The sequence below is a fragment of the Uranotaenia lowii genome, chromosome 1 (genome assembly GCF_029784155.1).
Source record: "Uranotaenia lowii strain MFRU-FL chromosome 1, ASM2978415v1, whole genome shotgun sequence".
Classification (NCBI taxonomy): Eukaryota; Metazoa; Arthropoda; class Insecta; order Diptera; family Culicidae; genus Uranotaenia; species Uranotaenia lowii.
Genome location: NC_073691.1, coordinates 150,158,844 through 150,173,546, shown reverse-complemented (window position 1 = coordinate 150,173,546; position 14,703 = coordinate 150,158,844). Strand labels below are relative to the sequence as shown.

Below are 14,703 nucleotides of genomic sequence, written 5' to 3'. Positions count from 1 at the left end.
ACAAATATAGCTGAGGTCCATAATCCGTTTCTTTATTTTTGAAATGAAATCAAATTCCAACGTCAACAAAGGAAAACATTGACTACTTGATGCGATATCACATAGAAGGTTTTGATATTACACTTCACGACGTATTCACGTTGTGTACCTCATTTAAATGTATTATTGCAACAGAAATACGTAATCCCCAGAAATTACATCGTCCATCGTTACATTATTTTTTGCTGTGTATGTGTATCAACCCTTTCGAGATCCTTTGCTCCGCTTGCCAGATTGATTATGAATTTTTATTGTTTAATTTAAGAAATATTGTTTCTGATACTAGACCGAAAACAAAACTTAAATTTACATGTCACATATATCACAACCAGACTTAAATTATGATGCTGTAAATCCTCAAATGCAACAATATGTTAATTCTATATCAATTATGATGTAAATTGAAGTGAAAGCAACTATTTTAATATAAAAAAATGGGTAGAAAGCGATGGTCCAGTGGATTGCAGTGAAAAGATGTAGGATTCACATAAGTGTTTTTTTTGCTGTGTTTAATAGAAGTATGAATTCAATAAAAGTTGAACAAATTGATAAATTATAATTTTTAATTTTTGCACCCAAAATCGGAATTTTTTTAACCCTCATCCGCCCCCATTTTTTTACCCGTTGCAGTCCCCCAATTTTTTACCCGTTGCAGTCCCTGGAGTATCAATTTGACACTCCTGAAAAAAAAAAAATATTTCTTTTGTTTCCCAACCGATTTTTACAAAATTAATAGTTTTGGAAACCTCGTGATGTAGCTCAAATATGTTTTCCAAACAATATTCACCTATTTGACGAAAAGAATCGAGAATTATCGTTGTTTTACCATCCATGACGAACATTAATTGAAACACTTATCCGGTACAACTGTGTTCGATGTTTACTCTTGGACTTGAACTACATTTTTCGTTTAGTTTAAAATATATTTCACATTATAACAACAGATTTTTTTTCAAGTTGGACCTTTTTGAAGTCAAAATTACTAGCTTTTATTAATATTATCGTTCAGTGTGCGGATAATCTTTCAGCCGGTTACGCTGAACTGACTCTCGCATCCTCCAAAAACAAACAAAGAGTTGTTCTCTTCCCGATAAACACTTGCATTCAATATATGAACATAGAATACCGACTTTCATGCACACAAATTGGCTTACTCTCTCGGCTCCAGCCCATCCTGAAAAGCGGAAAATTAATCAAAGCGGCAATTGGAACATCCGCCGCCGCCTCGCGATTTTGAGGTTCGGCAATTCATGGTTGGAAATGAAACGGAGCCGGGATATTAATTAAAATCTGCAATCTTGTTTGTTCATCATTATAATTGATATGCGAAACGTCGGGCGGACGGATGTCTCGACTCTCAACTCAACATCTGCGAGCTCGTTTCCTGAAAGCGACCATTCATTGTTCATTTGTTAATGTCGAACTTCTTCTCCGCTTTCCACAGATTTCGGTTCCGGAGCGATTCGAACGGTAGATCTGGTGGTGGATCCGCCGGCCGTCCGGAGGTCCCAGCACGCTACCCTGCGCTGCCTCTACGATCTGGACGATTCGCCGCTCTACTCGGTCAAATTCTACCGGGGCCTGCGGGAGTTCTACCGGTACTCACCCAGTGAATATCCGGAACGGAAGACCTTCCCGTTTCCGGGCATCAACGTTGATGTAAGTATATGACGACGCACATAGGAGTACGCAATGGAAAAAATGGCCAAAAACTGTCTTTGTAGGGCAGAGGGGAAGGAATACCAGTCACTTAAGTGACTCACGTTTATCTAAAAGGTAGATGCAGAGAGTTCAACGATCCACCCACAAACGTGGGAAGTTTTTGTAATAGGTGATTCGGGGGAGGTAAGCCTTAGGAGATACTTGGCTGAAGATACCATTGCACAGTGGTCCAGAAATGAAATTTAGCGGGAAACAATTATTTGCGCTCTTGCCTTAGGTTTAAGACATTTGGTGTGCAAGACAAAGTTGTACAACGTTACAAGGCGCTACTTTTGAATGAAACTTTTTTAGGGTGGTTCATAAAACTCCTTAGATACGAAAATTATTTTTTTACTGTAATGAGATAGTGCTATATTATGTTCAGCAATTATGTAGAACAACATAATTGATGAAACTTTGTAGAAGACTTTGAATGTCTATCTATTAACGTTTAGGTTTTATGATGATTTTTCGTGTACAAGTTAGGGTGGTCCTACAAAAACAAGTTTTATTGTTATAACTTTGTTGGGTATCAACTTATCAAAATCATGTGTTCGGCAAATATTTAGCAAATCATTATGCGCATCTTTTGTAGAAAACAGATTTCTAATATCTGCTTTTGATTCGCAGTTATCATGAATTTTGTGTTCAAAAATGGCCGTTTTGTATGAGCCATAACTTCAAATGGAGCAAACCGAAAAATTCAAACTTTAATTCGTTTGAAAGAACACGTTAAAATCTACATTATATCGAAAAACTGGAGAGATGTTTTTTGTTTAAAGCTTTTTATTTACATTTGAACTTGACCAAAATTGCCATTTTTCATATAACAAAATATATCACTTTTGCTCTGCGACATGGAAAATCAAATCAACACCTTCATTAAGGCTTGTCATACGAGTATCCACGTATTGAGCTTTACTCAAATTGTTTCTACAGATGTAACCAATACCTTTTTCTTCAGACATTGGTGTAACATTTGATCTCCTGCGCTCGGTAGGTTAAAAAACCATTAACTGGATTGCCGGAAATAGTTTCTTCAGCTTTTCCTGCTAGGCAATGTCCTTCAGCCCTCATACATGATGCCGTAAGAAACCCCAGCTCTTCCGTCGTAAGGTTTGATTGCAACTCTTCAACTTTTTCAGTTAAGTTTTTCGGCAGCTTTCGGAAAAGTTTTGCGATGTTCTTCCTTGTTTTGTAGCTAACGGAAAGTGTATCTGAGCAAGAAGCCAGTCCGCATTCAGCTTTTCAAATCGACTTCGGTTACGATTACTTTTCTCCCAGAGTTTCAAATATTTCAACTTCTCAAAACTTAATTTCTTTTTCAATGTTAATTTCGAAAGCTTCGGATCCATTTTTAACAGAACTTAAACCACATCTTTTTCACTAGACCCCTTTAGCCAGTGAACAACAATAACTTTCCTTTGAACGTTCATCACGAATAATCGAAACTCTTGAACTGAAAACTGTATGGTTTCCTTGGTTTTGATCAAAATGATCACCGGAGAAACCAAAACTGGCTTTCATAGTCAAAAGGACATAAGTGAATATTAATTCCTCCTAAGGAAAATACAATTCAAGACTTTCTTGTTGGGTAGTTAGTAATTCATTTTTTTCATTTTATGGTTTTATGCATTAATAATCAAGAATCCTGATTTTTTTTTCTCATTTGTGCCCCTCTGGCTATGTTAGTCTTTCAAAATTTTTACAAAAGGTTATAAATAGGAAACTCTGCTTTTGTAGTGGTAAAAAATTTAGAATTGTTGACTAGGGGTGCGAACGCAAAGAAGAATTCCATGTCGCAGAGCAAAAGTGATATATTTTGTTATATGAAAAATGGCAATTTTGGTCAAGTTCAAATGTAAATAAAAAGCTTTAAACAAAAAACACCTCTCCAGTTTTTCGATATAATGTAGATTTTAACGTGTTCTTTCAAACGAATTAAAGTTTGAATTTTTCGGTTTGCTCCATTTGAAGTTATGGCTCATACAAAACGGCCATTTTTGAACACAAAATTCATGATAACTGCGAATCAAAAGCAGATATTAGAAATCTGTTTTCTACAAAAGATGCGCATAATGATTTGCTAAATATTTGCCGAACACATGATTTTGATAAGTTGATACCCAACAAAGTTATAACAATAAAACTTGTTTTTGTAGGACCACCCTAACTTGTACACGAAAAATCATCATAAAACCTAAACGTTAATAGATAGACATTCAAAGTCTTCTACAAAGTTTCATCAATTATGTTGTTCTACATAATTGCTGAACATAATATAGCACTATCTCATTACAGTAAAAAAATAATTTTCGTATCTAAGGAGTTTTATGAACCACCCTAAAAAAGTTTCATTCAAAAGTAGCGCCTTGTAACGTTGTACAACTTTGTCTTGCACACCAAATGTCTTAAACCTAAGGCAAGAGCGCAAATAATTGTTTCCCGCTAAATTTCATTTCTGGACCACTGTGCATTGTAGTCTTTTCGGCTGAGCTTCACTATACGTACTCTTTTAAGAGTATTAACATGTACTCTTTCTCGATCGAGAAACGGGTGTTTTCTTCTTTTGTCTTTCTTCTCTGGTCAAAGTTGGTATTTGAGGGTTTCTGGGGCCGGAGATGGTTTCAATGATAGTTACAAACCCCCCCCCCCCCCCCCCCCCCCCGTCATAAGGGATGGAAGGCTCCCATACAAAATTTACATAAAATATGACACAATTCATACAATTTATCAGTAATTTTCATCAAATTTTCCACACAAACGTATTCTGACATATTGAAATTTGGTGGTGGACAGGTTTTGATGTATTTGGCCCAATAATTGGATTTACAAATGTTTTTGTAGGAAAGGGGGGGGGGGAGGGGTTCTTACATGTTCGTTATAAAATATATCAGAACTTGAAGAATTTTCAGAAGATTTTGACCAAATTTGGCACATAATAAAATTCTTGAAATCATGAGATTATTTGAAGATTTCTATACGTTTACCGTTTTTGTAAAAAGGCCTCCTATACAAAATTTTCAAAATTATGATTTAATTCAAAAAATGTTCGAACAAATTTTGATAAAAAATGATAAATATAAGCGTTTTTACATGATGAGATTGTTTGTTGATTTGGCAAACAAGTTTTGATCTAATTATTTGAAATGTTGTACTGATAGAATCTTTCCATTTGAAGGCCCCTAGAAGGGGGAGGGGGTGGGGTTGATATTTGTCTGCCTGTCTGTCAGTCTGCCTTTCCCCTAAAGACTCCAAAACTACAAAACCGATCAATGCAAAATTTGGTTTGTAGGAGTTTTTGGTGTCGGAGAAGGTTTCTAAAATGCTTTCAAAGCGCTCCAACTTAACCCTCATCCGCATTAGGGTGTCATTTTGACACCATTGCAAGTTTGAAGGCTTGTAACTTTTCTCAGAAGCTTCAAAATACAAAAATTTCTTCGAGGACCCTAAATGAATTCAAAAGTTCTTCAATATTGCATATTTACTTTTTTTATGGACGAACCCTGGAATCCAGGACAAAAAAACTCTCTTTTCCGACTTTGGGTGTCATTTTGACACCACAAAAGTAAAATCTATTTTAGTCGTTTGAATTATTATGAACTTCTTCTAAAACTTATATCAATAGAAACCTTGTAATGTCAGTAAAATATGTGTAGAACATTATATACAGCTAAAGTTACAAGTTTTCTCGTTATTCAGCATGAAAGAAAAAAAAAATCCGAAAAAACATGCCTCTCGAAAACTGCTGTAGTTCATATATTACACGTCCAAAAAAATATTTACCTTATGCATATGAAAGCTTAAGTTAATGCCTAAATCATGAAGACAAGAAATATTTTTTTAATTTTTTTTTTTAATGAAATGGTCACAACAAGTTAAAAAAAAGTGGTCTAAAAAACCTACTTTTTATTCGATTGCTAGCAAATACTCTTTGAGCGATGGTAGAGTGTTTTAAAAAATATGACAACAAACTTTATTAAAATTATAACATTTTACTGTCTTTAGATTTTCGATGCAACAAAAATTGAATTTACTGGAGTTTTTCAAAGTTCGCTACTTTGCGCGATTTTTTCACTAATTGAAATTTCATCTGTTTTTGTGGTCCACCGTCAGGTTGTACCCGGATTTTCAGTGCTTTCTCGCCGTTTGAAGCAATCAAAACTATATCCATTGAAAAGGGAATTTAATCTACATTCTAGTGAGGTGCAACAATTCACACTGTGAGATTTCACAAAAATATAAAAATTATAAACGTAAAATCATTCCTGAATTTCTAGAACCACAAGCAGCACTGCTGGAGCAGCACTTGCTGGACGCGCTGCTTGTAGTTCTAGAAATTCAGGAATGATTTTACGTTTATAATCGTCATATTTTTGTGAAATCTCACAGCGTGATTTGTTGCACCTCACTAGAATGTAGATTAAATTTGTTTTCCAATTAATATACTTTTGTTTGGTCCAAACAAAGTAAAAGTCCTGAAAATCCGGGTACAACCTGACGGTGGACCACAAAAAGAGATGAAATTTCAATTTGTAAAAAAATTGCGCAAAGTAGTGAACTTTGAAAAATTCCAGTAATTTCAATTTTTGTTGCATCAAAAATCTAAAGACAGCAAAATGTTAATATTTTAATAAAATTTGTGTCATGTTTTTTCTAAAACTCTACCATCGCTCAAATAGTATTTACTAGCAATCGAATGAAAATTAGGTTTTTTAGACTACTTTTTTTTAACTTGTTGTGACCATTTCATTAAAAAAAAATTTTAAAAAAAATTTCTTGTCTTCATGATGTAGGCATTCACTTCAGCTTTTATATGCATAAGGCAAAAATTTTTGGACGTGTAATATATGAACTACAGCAGTTTTCGTGAGGCATGTTTTTTCGGATTTTTTTTTCTTTCATGCTGAATAACGAGAAAACTTGTAACTTTAGCTGTATATAATATTCTACACATATTTTACTGACATTACAAGGTTTCTTTTGATGTAAGTTGTAAGTTTAAATTGGTTTAACACGCCAAAGGTTATAACGATTTGAGCTTGTGGTTTCAAATTGACACTCCTAGTGCTGATTAGGGTAATGAAATCTAATGCGGATGAGGGTTAAATGAGGAGGGAGGACTCCCATATAAAATTAATAAAAATATTACACAATTCGAACAGTTTTCGGAAACTACTGAGCCAATTAACGTGATTTTTTTGTAGTCCTATTAAAGACCGGGAATGGTCTCTATAAAAATTCAAAACCCCTCTGAATCCAAAACCAATTATCAAAGATTTGACACAATTCAAACAATTTTTGGAAACTATTGAACTGATCAAACTATAATTTGGTATGAAGCCGTTTTCAAGACCGGGAATGGTTTTTATAACATTTTCAAACCACTCTCAATCCGGAAAAGGGGAAGGCGGCTCCCATAAAAAATTATCAAGAAACTTTCAAAATTTTAAAAATCCTCGAGGTATTGTAGTTGAAAATTCCTGAACGTGAGCGATTTGTCATAATGAGATGATTTGCTGAATTCACAAATAAGTGTTCACAAAATAAGATGATATATTGTATTGATTGAAGCTTCCCATTTGAATGAATGAGACTCTCATATTCAATAAATGTAACATACATATTATTAATGAAACCTATGTCTTAGTGTTTTCATTAAGTCTAGCAAATTATAATTTTGTTCAAATTTGCTGGATCTAAATACTCCTCTCGCTTCAAAAGGTTTTTTTTCTTAAATTGAATATCCTTCCTACATTTTTTTCTGAAAAGTGGCTCCTTCGACCAACTTCAATATTGAACTCCTCTCTATTTATTTTCACGCTCCGAAAATTGCTTCGGGCCCGACAATTAGAACAGCCAAAATGAGCGTGGCGACGAACATGCTTGAAACTTTTGATTTTATCTGAAAATTTGAAAATTGCGCCTTTAAGTATGCAATGGAAGTATAGTTGTAGACAGACTTTTAAAATTCTTTTTTTTCTGACACTTATAAACAGTGAAATGAGAACTTATATGTACAAAAAAGTCAATGGAACTTTTATGTTTAGATTTTGCACATCTTTTGCTAAAGATTAGGGCAGCCTGATTAAAGGATCAAGTCTCCTTGTACTTTGAAAATATCACAATTTGTTTAGTCTCACGAAAATGGTTCTAGTTCTACTAAAACATAAAAAAAAATTAATATCAATAACTTGATCATATATGCACGTCACTTGTTTACAGTTGCATTTGTCTGTTTATCCAGATTTTTTTTGGTTTTTGAAGGATTTTAGCTTTTTATTGAGTTCTGTAATAGGCATGGATGGAAAAACGTAATGTAAGAGTGAGGAAAGTCGCATTATTTTCCGTTTCAAGCATTTACTTGGCTCAGTTGTATGATGAAGTGAAATTTATTTCTATTCATGATTAATGACGGAAATACGAAAAGTTTTATAATGAAGACTAGGTGAACGATTTTAGATTTCTTATCGACATTATTCAGTAAAATTTAGATTTCTCGACAAAAACAATATCTGTAATTCTGTGATTCAACCCTTAAAATTTGTAACGATTACACAGGGAACGTAATTTTTGGTGCCTTTGTTTCAATTCCTGATTTTGTAAGAATTTGGCGTCATGAGTTCAAAACATTCCACAGATTTTGTCTAACACTTCTAGTTTCGGTGATATGCCGTGTGGAAATATTTAAATTGATCAGTATTTATTGGGTAAATCGATTTTTCATAACTGATAAATAAATAAAGCAACATAAAAACCAAATTACGATTTTCAATGAACTTTCTCCCCTTCATTCAATCAAGGACTCCGATATTGCCAAGATATTCTTGTATCAGAGATTCAACGCTTAAAAAAATTAATTCTTTAATTTATAGAATTTCCAAAAAAAATATTACAACTTCTTCTGACATAATTAAAGAAAATTTTTTGAATATTGAATAACGAAGTTTGAAAATTTCATCAAAATTCCCGTTCCCTACAAAGGTTTGGGAAAAAAAACAAAAAGAAAACTTCCACAACTTTTTTCTCAGAATTCAAAATTACTCGCGGTTTTTGGAGAAGCTGATCATTGAGGCAATAAGTATTTCTATATTACAGTTTTGTCAAAATGTACAATAGAGTACCCCAAATGACCCTACATTAGAAAAAGTTATGCGCTGCAGACTTTTATTGATTCTAGACCTAGTACAAGGTCTCATGCCAAATTTAGGCCAGATCGGGTCACGGGAAGGGGTCGTTCAACGAGCCTAAAGTTTGTATGGGATTTTGGGACATTTTGTTCGGAAGAAGCACGAAAATGCAGTTTTTCATGAATAATTTTGTTCCCCTTGCCTTCGGACGATTTCTTTCTAAATCGGTTTTTCTTAAAGCCTAAATTATGACAAATATTTCATCCGAAAACTGCATTTCAATTCAAGTTAAGACGCAAAAGTTATTAAGCTTCAAAAAATAGATATCTTTTTTAGGGTGATATTCATCACTTTTAATGAGAGACACTGCTTCGAACATTTTTACGCAGCATTAACAGTAGTGAATATCACCCTGAAAAAAAAACCCAATTTTTGAAGTTTAATAACATTTTTATCATAAATCAAATCGAAATGCAGCCTTCGGATGAAATATTTGTCATAGTTTAGGCTCTAAGAAAAACCGTTTTCGAAAGAAATCGGCGGAATGCCGCCAAAGTTATTCATGAACAACTGGATTTTCATGTTCCTCCCTAACAAAATGTCTCAAAATCCCATACAAATTTTAAGCTCGTTGAGCGACCCCTTCCCGTGATCCGATCTGGACCAAATTTGGCATGAGACCTTGTACTAGGTCTAGGATCAATTGAAGCCTGCAGCGCGTAACATTTAACAAGCTTGAAATTTCTTATACGAATTGCAGTCTTATGGACACAAATTGAATTACTAATTTTTTTTGACATATTTTCAAAAGTAATAGCAAAAACTAGAGCTGAAAAAAAAAAACTAATTGAATATTTGGATGCAGCGCCCCCGAATAAATCATAACCAGTTCTGAGATTCCTTGCCCCTCGGATTAATGTGAATTTTTTTTTGTTATGTTTGATGCTATTGTCAAAAATTTCATAGGGAAATCATGCTAAACACTGATTAAATTGAGTCATTTTACTGCAAAATAAGCGATCAACATAAGCAAAGTCATAAGACGATTAAGGCTTGGAAAGCCTTTCCCAGACCATTGACAAATCTTGTGAAAAATCTGTGAAATTATGAATTTTTCATGATTTCGAAAACTTGCTCAACATCTCAATGCAATGATTCTATACCGAACCTAAAAAAACCAACGTTTACAAAAATAAATAAGGCTTCACGACAAAATTTAAGTGAACTGTGAAAAAAAAAAACCTTCGAAATTAGGCACAAAAAAAGCACATTTTTACGAACCATAAAAAGACTTTAATTTTATTTAGTTTTTATTAAAAAAAAAGGGTTTAGGCGGCATCCATAAATTACGTAACGCAAGAAATGCACTTTTTTGACCCCCTCCCCCTCCGTATGTCACAAATCGTCACGCTTCAGAGTACCCCCCTATGAAAATTACGTAACGCTGATAATAACCCCCCCCCCCCCATCTTTTCATATTTTTGAATAGTGATTTTCGATGGTAAGAAAAGATTTTAATATACATTTTTTAAAAGTTCTTCGAAACGGAATAAATATCTATCCAAATCGCTCCTTACTACTCATTGATGATAACTCTCTGGTAAAATAAAATGATTGTCTTATTACTAGTTGTTCTGTGGTTGTTAACTGATGATCTAATTTTCTTCAAGGAGCATAACTTGTTATGCAAAATATACTCCACTTAGTAATATTCGTCGGAATAACCAAAATTTCATTTTTTAAATCATTTGAGAAAAAATAGTAAAATTTCCGTCTTAAGATTGAGTTCTTGGTTATTCGGTTTTCTAGCAATTATTTCTTAGATTTCCAATACACATTTTAAGGAGTCTATCTCAGAATAATTTAAGATGAAAGGTTACAAACCAGTTTAATCATGTTGAAGATTACACATTTTAAGCTGATTTTCGTTTGCTTTTCGTTCTGCAAAAATTGCATGACATCAAAGACATCAAATTGAAATTTTTAAGGAAAAATCTTTACGTAACGATGAACATACATCCCCCCCCCTCCCCTATGTCACAATTCGTAACGCTCGAGCTTACTCCCTCCCCCTAGAAGCGTTACGTAATTAATGGATGCCCCCTTAGGTTTTTTTGTAACAAAATATTTTCGCTTAACACTTCAAATAAATTAATAATTGAAAAATTTCTAAGATTCAGTGATGAATCTTTTCAATTTTGGCTGGTTCAGTCAACTTACATCTAAAAAAATTTATGCAAACACATGAATTCGTTTAATTCGTCCATTTTCAGATTTGATTTTTTCAAAAAATTGTCGTTATAAAAATTACGTAAAGCTCTGAAAACTGTTATTTCCTAAAACTTATTTTAAATGCGGCCCGTCGAAAGAATTTCAAATTAAAAGTGGTCCGTTGCTTCAAATGGTTGCTCATCTCTGCTTTAAAATATTAAAAGAATGTTCTTGAATAAACTTTCAAGAAAAATGAATTGAAACATTCAAAAAGAAATCAATCAACTCTGTAGTCCGAAAGATTCTTTGCTCAGAAGTCAAATATGAGGACAAAAATGCTTCCAATGTTCGAAACCATTTTTCAAAAATGGCAAGAAAAAGCAGCCCAATTTTCCATGTTTTAGCCCTGAAATGTGAGAATCTATCTCACATAAAATTAGAGAGGAGTTATGTAGAGTTTTTTAAATCTCTAGTTGAATTTTAAAAATTTAAAAATTCTATCAGTTTTTCTGAATATCTTCCATCAGGAAAATTTCAGCTACATCTTACTAATTTTTTTTTTGTTTGGTTTTGATCACTGCGGTTTCTTGTAGTTTTCTTTATTTGATATTTTTCGGTAATTTACGAGAAAAATAAGACTGCTGTTTTTTATGTTTCGGCTTACTGGATTTCAGCCATCCCAAAAAAAAACTTGTTTTGCCACGTGTTTCCTTTGCGATATCGTACGACGACCGTAAAGGAAACACGCGGCAAAACAATTTTTTTTCTGAGGATGGCTGAAGTTCAGTAAGCCGAAACGTAAAAAACAGCTATCTTATTTTTCGTCGTAAAATTATTGTAAAGCAAAATACATTCGTGATTTTATTTTTTTTCGTCATTCATTGTAAGCAAATCATTGTGTAATTTCTAAACAATATTCAAACTCTTTCTAGTATTTCCTTGAGAACTCCTGAGTTAGTAATCTTAAGACTATCTTCATGGTTTCGTGTAGTCTGAAAATGCCAGAACACTGTGAAATATATGGATAGATAATCTTGAGTCTTGACCATTAAAAAAATCGACTTTCTGCCTACTTTTCAGGGTTTTGAACTACTGTGCGGCAGCACCACATGGGCTGGTGGTGACCGAAATAAGAGAGAAGAGGAATGCTTATTTTTTTGCTCATTAAACGATTACTTGTATGCTGATCAGAAGGCCGTTCAAATCTGTAATGGAACTTCAAAGGTTCAATAAGAACTTAAATTTTGTGCTGAATCAAACGAACTTCAGCACAATGATTATGCTGATAAAGCTGTGTTTGACCTTTTCAACGAGACTTTTGGTTGCTCGGTTATTGAACAACTTTGTTTAAGACCGCAAAAAGCAGATTTTCATATAATTTTATATTGCTTTTAAATCCCTATACTCTACCGAGCGGAAGAATTAAAAAAAAAGATTTTTTTTTAACTTTTTCACAAAAGTCAAAATTGTAGGGGTCAAGAAAATTGATTCCTGATTAAAAATGTATAATTTGAAATACTTTGTTCTGTAGTAATATTCTACAGTGCTGCTTTTTTTTCACCCGTCAAATTGACGGGCTCCAGTATAGTATCTATGTATAGTAATAAAATCCATAAACGTAGTATTAACATCGTCAAACAAATTCACTGTAACACATTTACATCATCACAACAATTTTGTATCGATTTTAGTAAAGGGCGCAGGAGCCAACATCGCTGTTTCGAGAAAATCGCGTTTAAAGTTTGACAGCTCCATAAGCGCCCAGCAAAAATATTATTTATTTTTCTCAATATCTCGAACACAATCCATCAAGTGAGTAGGTGCAAAACTTAGGTCTTCGAACGTTCTTTTTAAGCCAGCTGATAACCCGATTTGTTTACATTTGGCGCATACGCCCTTTTGAAAAATCGATACCGAATTGTAATGTTCAGCCGCTCGAAAGTTGAACTTGGTTTAGAAAAATTCGTTCATCCTTAAACTTTTTTTAACTTTTGAAAATTATTTTAAAATTTCCAAGCTTTGCCCTAAAAACGTTTAATAATTCTATATTTTCTAATTGGACTTCAACAAAGAAAGGTAAAATTATTAAAAATAAATGAAAAATACCTGGAAAAGTGTTCTGTATTTATTCACATCAATAATGAAAATCTACTAAACAGTTGGTTTACACTTAGGAACCTTTCAAGATTTCAAATATAACCATATTGGTAGACTCTACTGTAAGGCTTCTCCAGCCAAGGGAAAAAATAAATTAAAGTCAATTCTACGAAGTTTTTTCTTGTATATTTATTTATCATGTTTTTATATTTTTTAAATAAAAACCATAAAAATATCACGAAACTACCACCAAACTGATGACGAACTGGCAAAGTCAGTTAGTGAATGAGCTTCAACTTATTTTTTTTAAGATACCAGTCGCTTTCCACATTATTTATTTATGAATTCAGAACGAAAAGTGCTGGAATTTGTGACCATTAAGTGTCTTTTTGAAATCTGTTATGTTTTTTGAGAAATAACCGATTGAGCTTAAGCCAGAAACCTTTTAGAATAAAGTTGTGATTTACTCGCAAACCTTTTATCAACATTTCTTAGAACTTCCATTTGTATTCTCCATTTCCATTATTCCAAATCGCATTGTTCCACGACCATCAATCTGCAGGATCTTAAAGTTTATTAATTACAGCTCCTCTGCCATCATTCTGCCCTAATCCGTACCCATAAAATAAACCCCAACCCACACTCTCTGGAGCCACCCAGCTCTGAATCCACAAAGCCATACCAAGCACCAATCATAAACCGCAGCAGTACTCATACTTTGGCTCAAGCGAAATAATTCATGCAGACAATAAGGCTGCCAAAACAATAAAATACTCTTGAAAATGTGACAAAGTTCGTGAACCATATTTTTCCCGACTGCCTCGGCCTTCCTTCCTTCCTTCCCAATTCACCCTCTTTCTCAGCCTCGGCCTAGCGAAACTGGATCCGGATCTGGCCCGGGACACGACTTCAGCGCTACCGAAAGCATTCCAAATCAACCACTCACTCTCTTCGAACTCAGTGTGCAATGGCTCTGTACGGGGGAAACGGAAAAGGAGGCGAAAAAAACACCACGCTCAATTGAAACGTTGTCATTTATCAACGAAATCCTGGCCATATCTCAAACACAACCGCGCGGGAAGCATGTCTATGAGAAAACCCGAACAGAAGTTTTGTGGACTTGTTTCCAAGAACATGGCAACGTATTGTTTTTTTTTTATTTATATTGATACTTGCTGACCCGGTGTACATTGCTACATCTTTAAAAATAAATGAAATATGTAAAAATTACGAAAATTTTAAGTTTTTTTTTGTAGGCATTTTCTATATGTATAAAGGGTGTTCGGAACAAAATGTGGTCAGACTAAATTGCGTGTAAATCGAGTATTTGAATATGTAAAAAAAATCAAATTATCGTTCATTTTAAAGTTCAATATGTATAAAAGACGGAAAAAATGCTCTGTTAAGATTCTGGTTGACCTAGTCCAAAATAGCGAGCATTTCGTTTTGTTTTTTCAGGATAGGCAGTAAACGCTTTTGAGGGCACTCTTTCACGTAAATCTTCTGGTTGAAGGTCCCGGTTGCA

General features: G+C 33.8%; 1 protein-coding gene across 2 annotated transcripts in view; it reads left to right on the top strand.

Moving 5' to 3' along the window:
• The window catches only part of LOC129740482 (uncharacterized), a 571,616-nt gene that overhangs the window by 357,161 nt on the left and 199,752 nt on the right, over positions 1-14,703 (top strand). For both annotated transcript variants that reach the window (XM_055732165.1, XM_055732166.1), the window contains one exon: positions 1,484-1,698. In XM_055732165.1, coding sequence (XP_055588140.1) covers positions 1,484-1,698 — 215 coding nt within the window. The remainder of the gene's footprint in view (positions 1-1,483; positions 1,699-14,703) is intronic.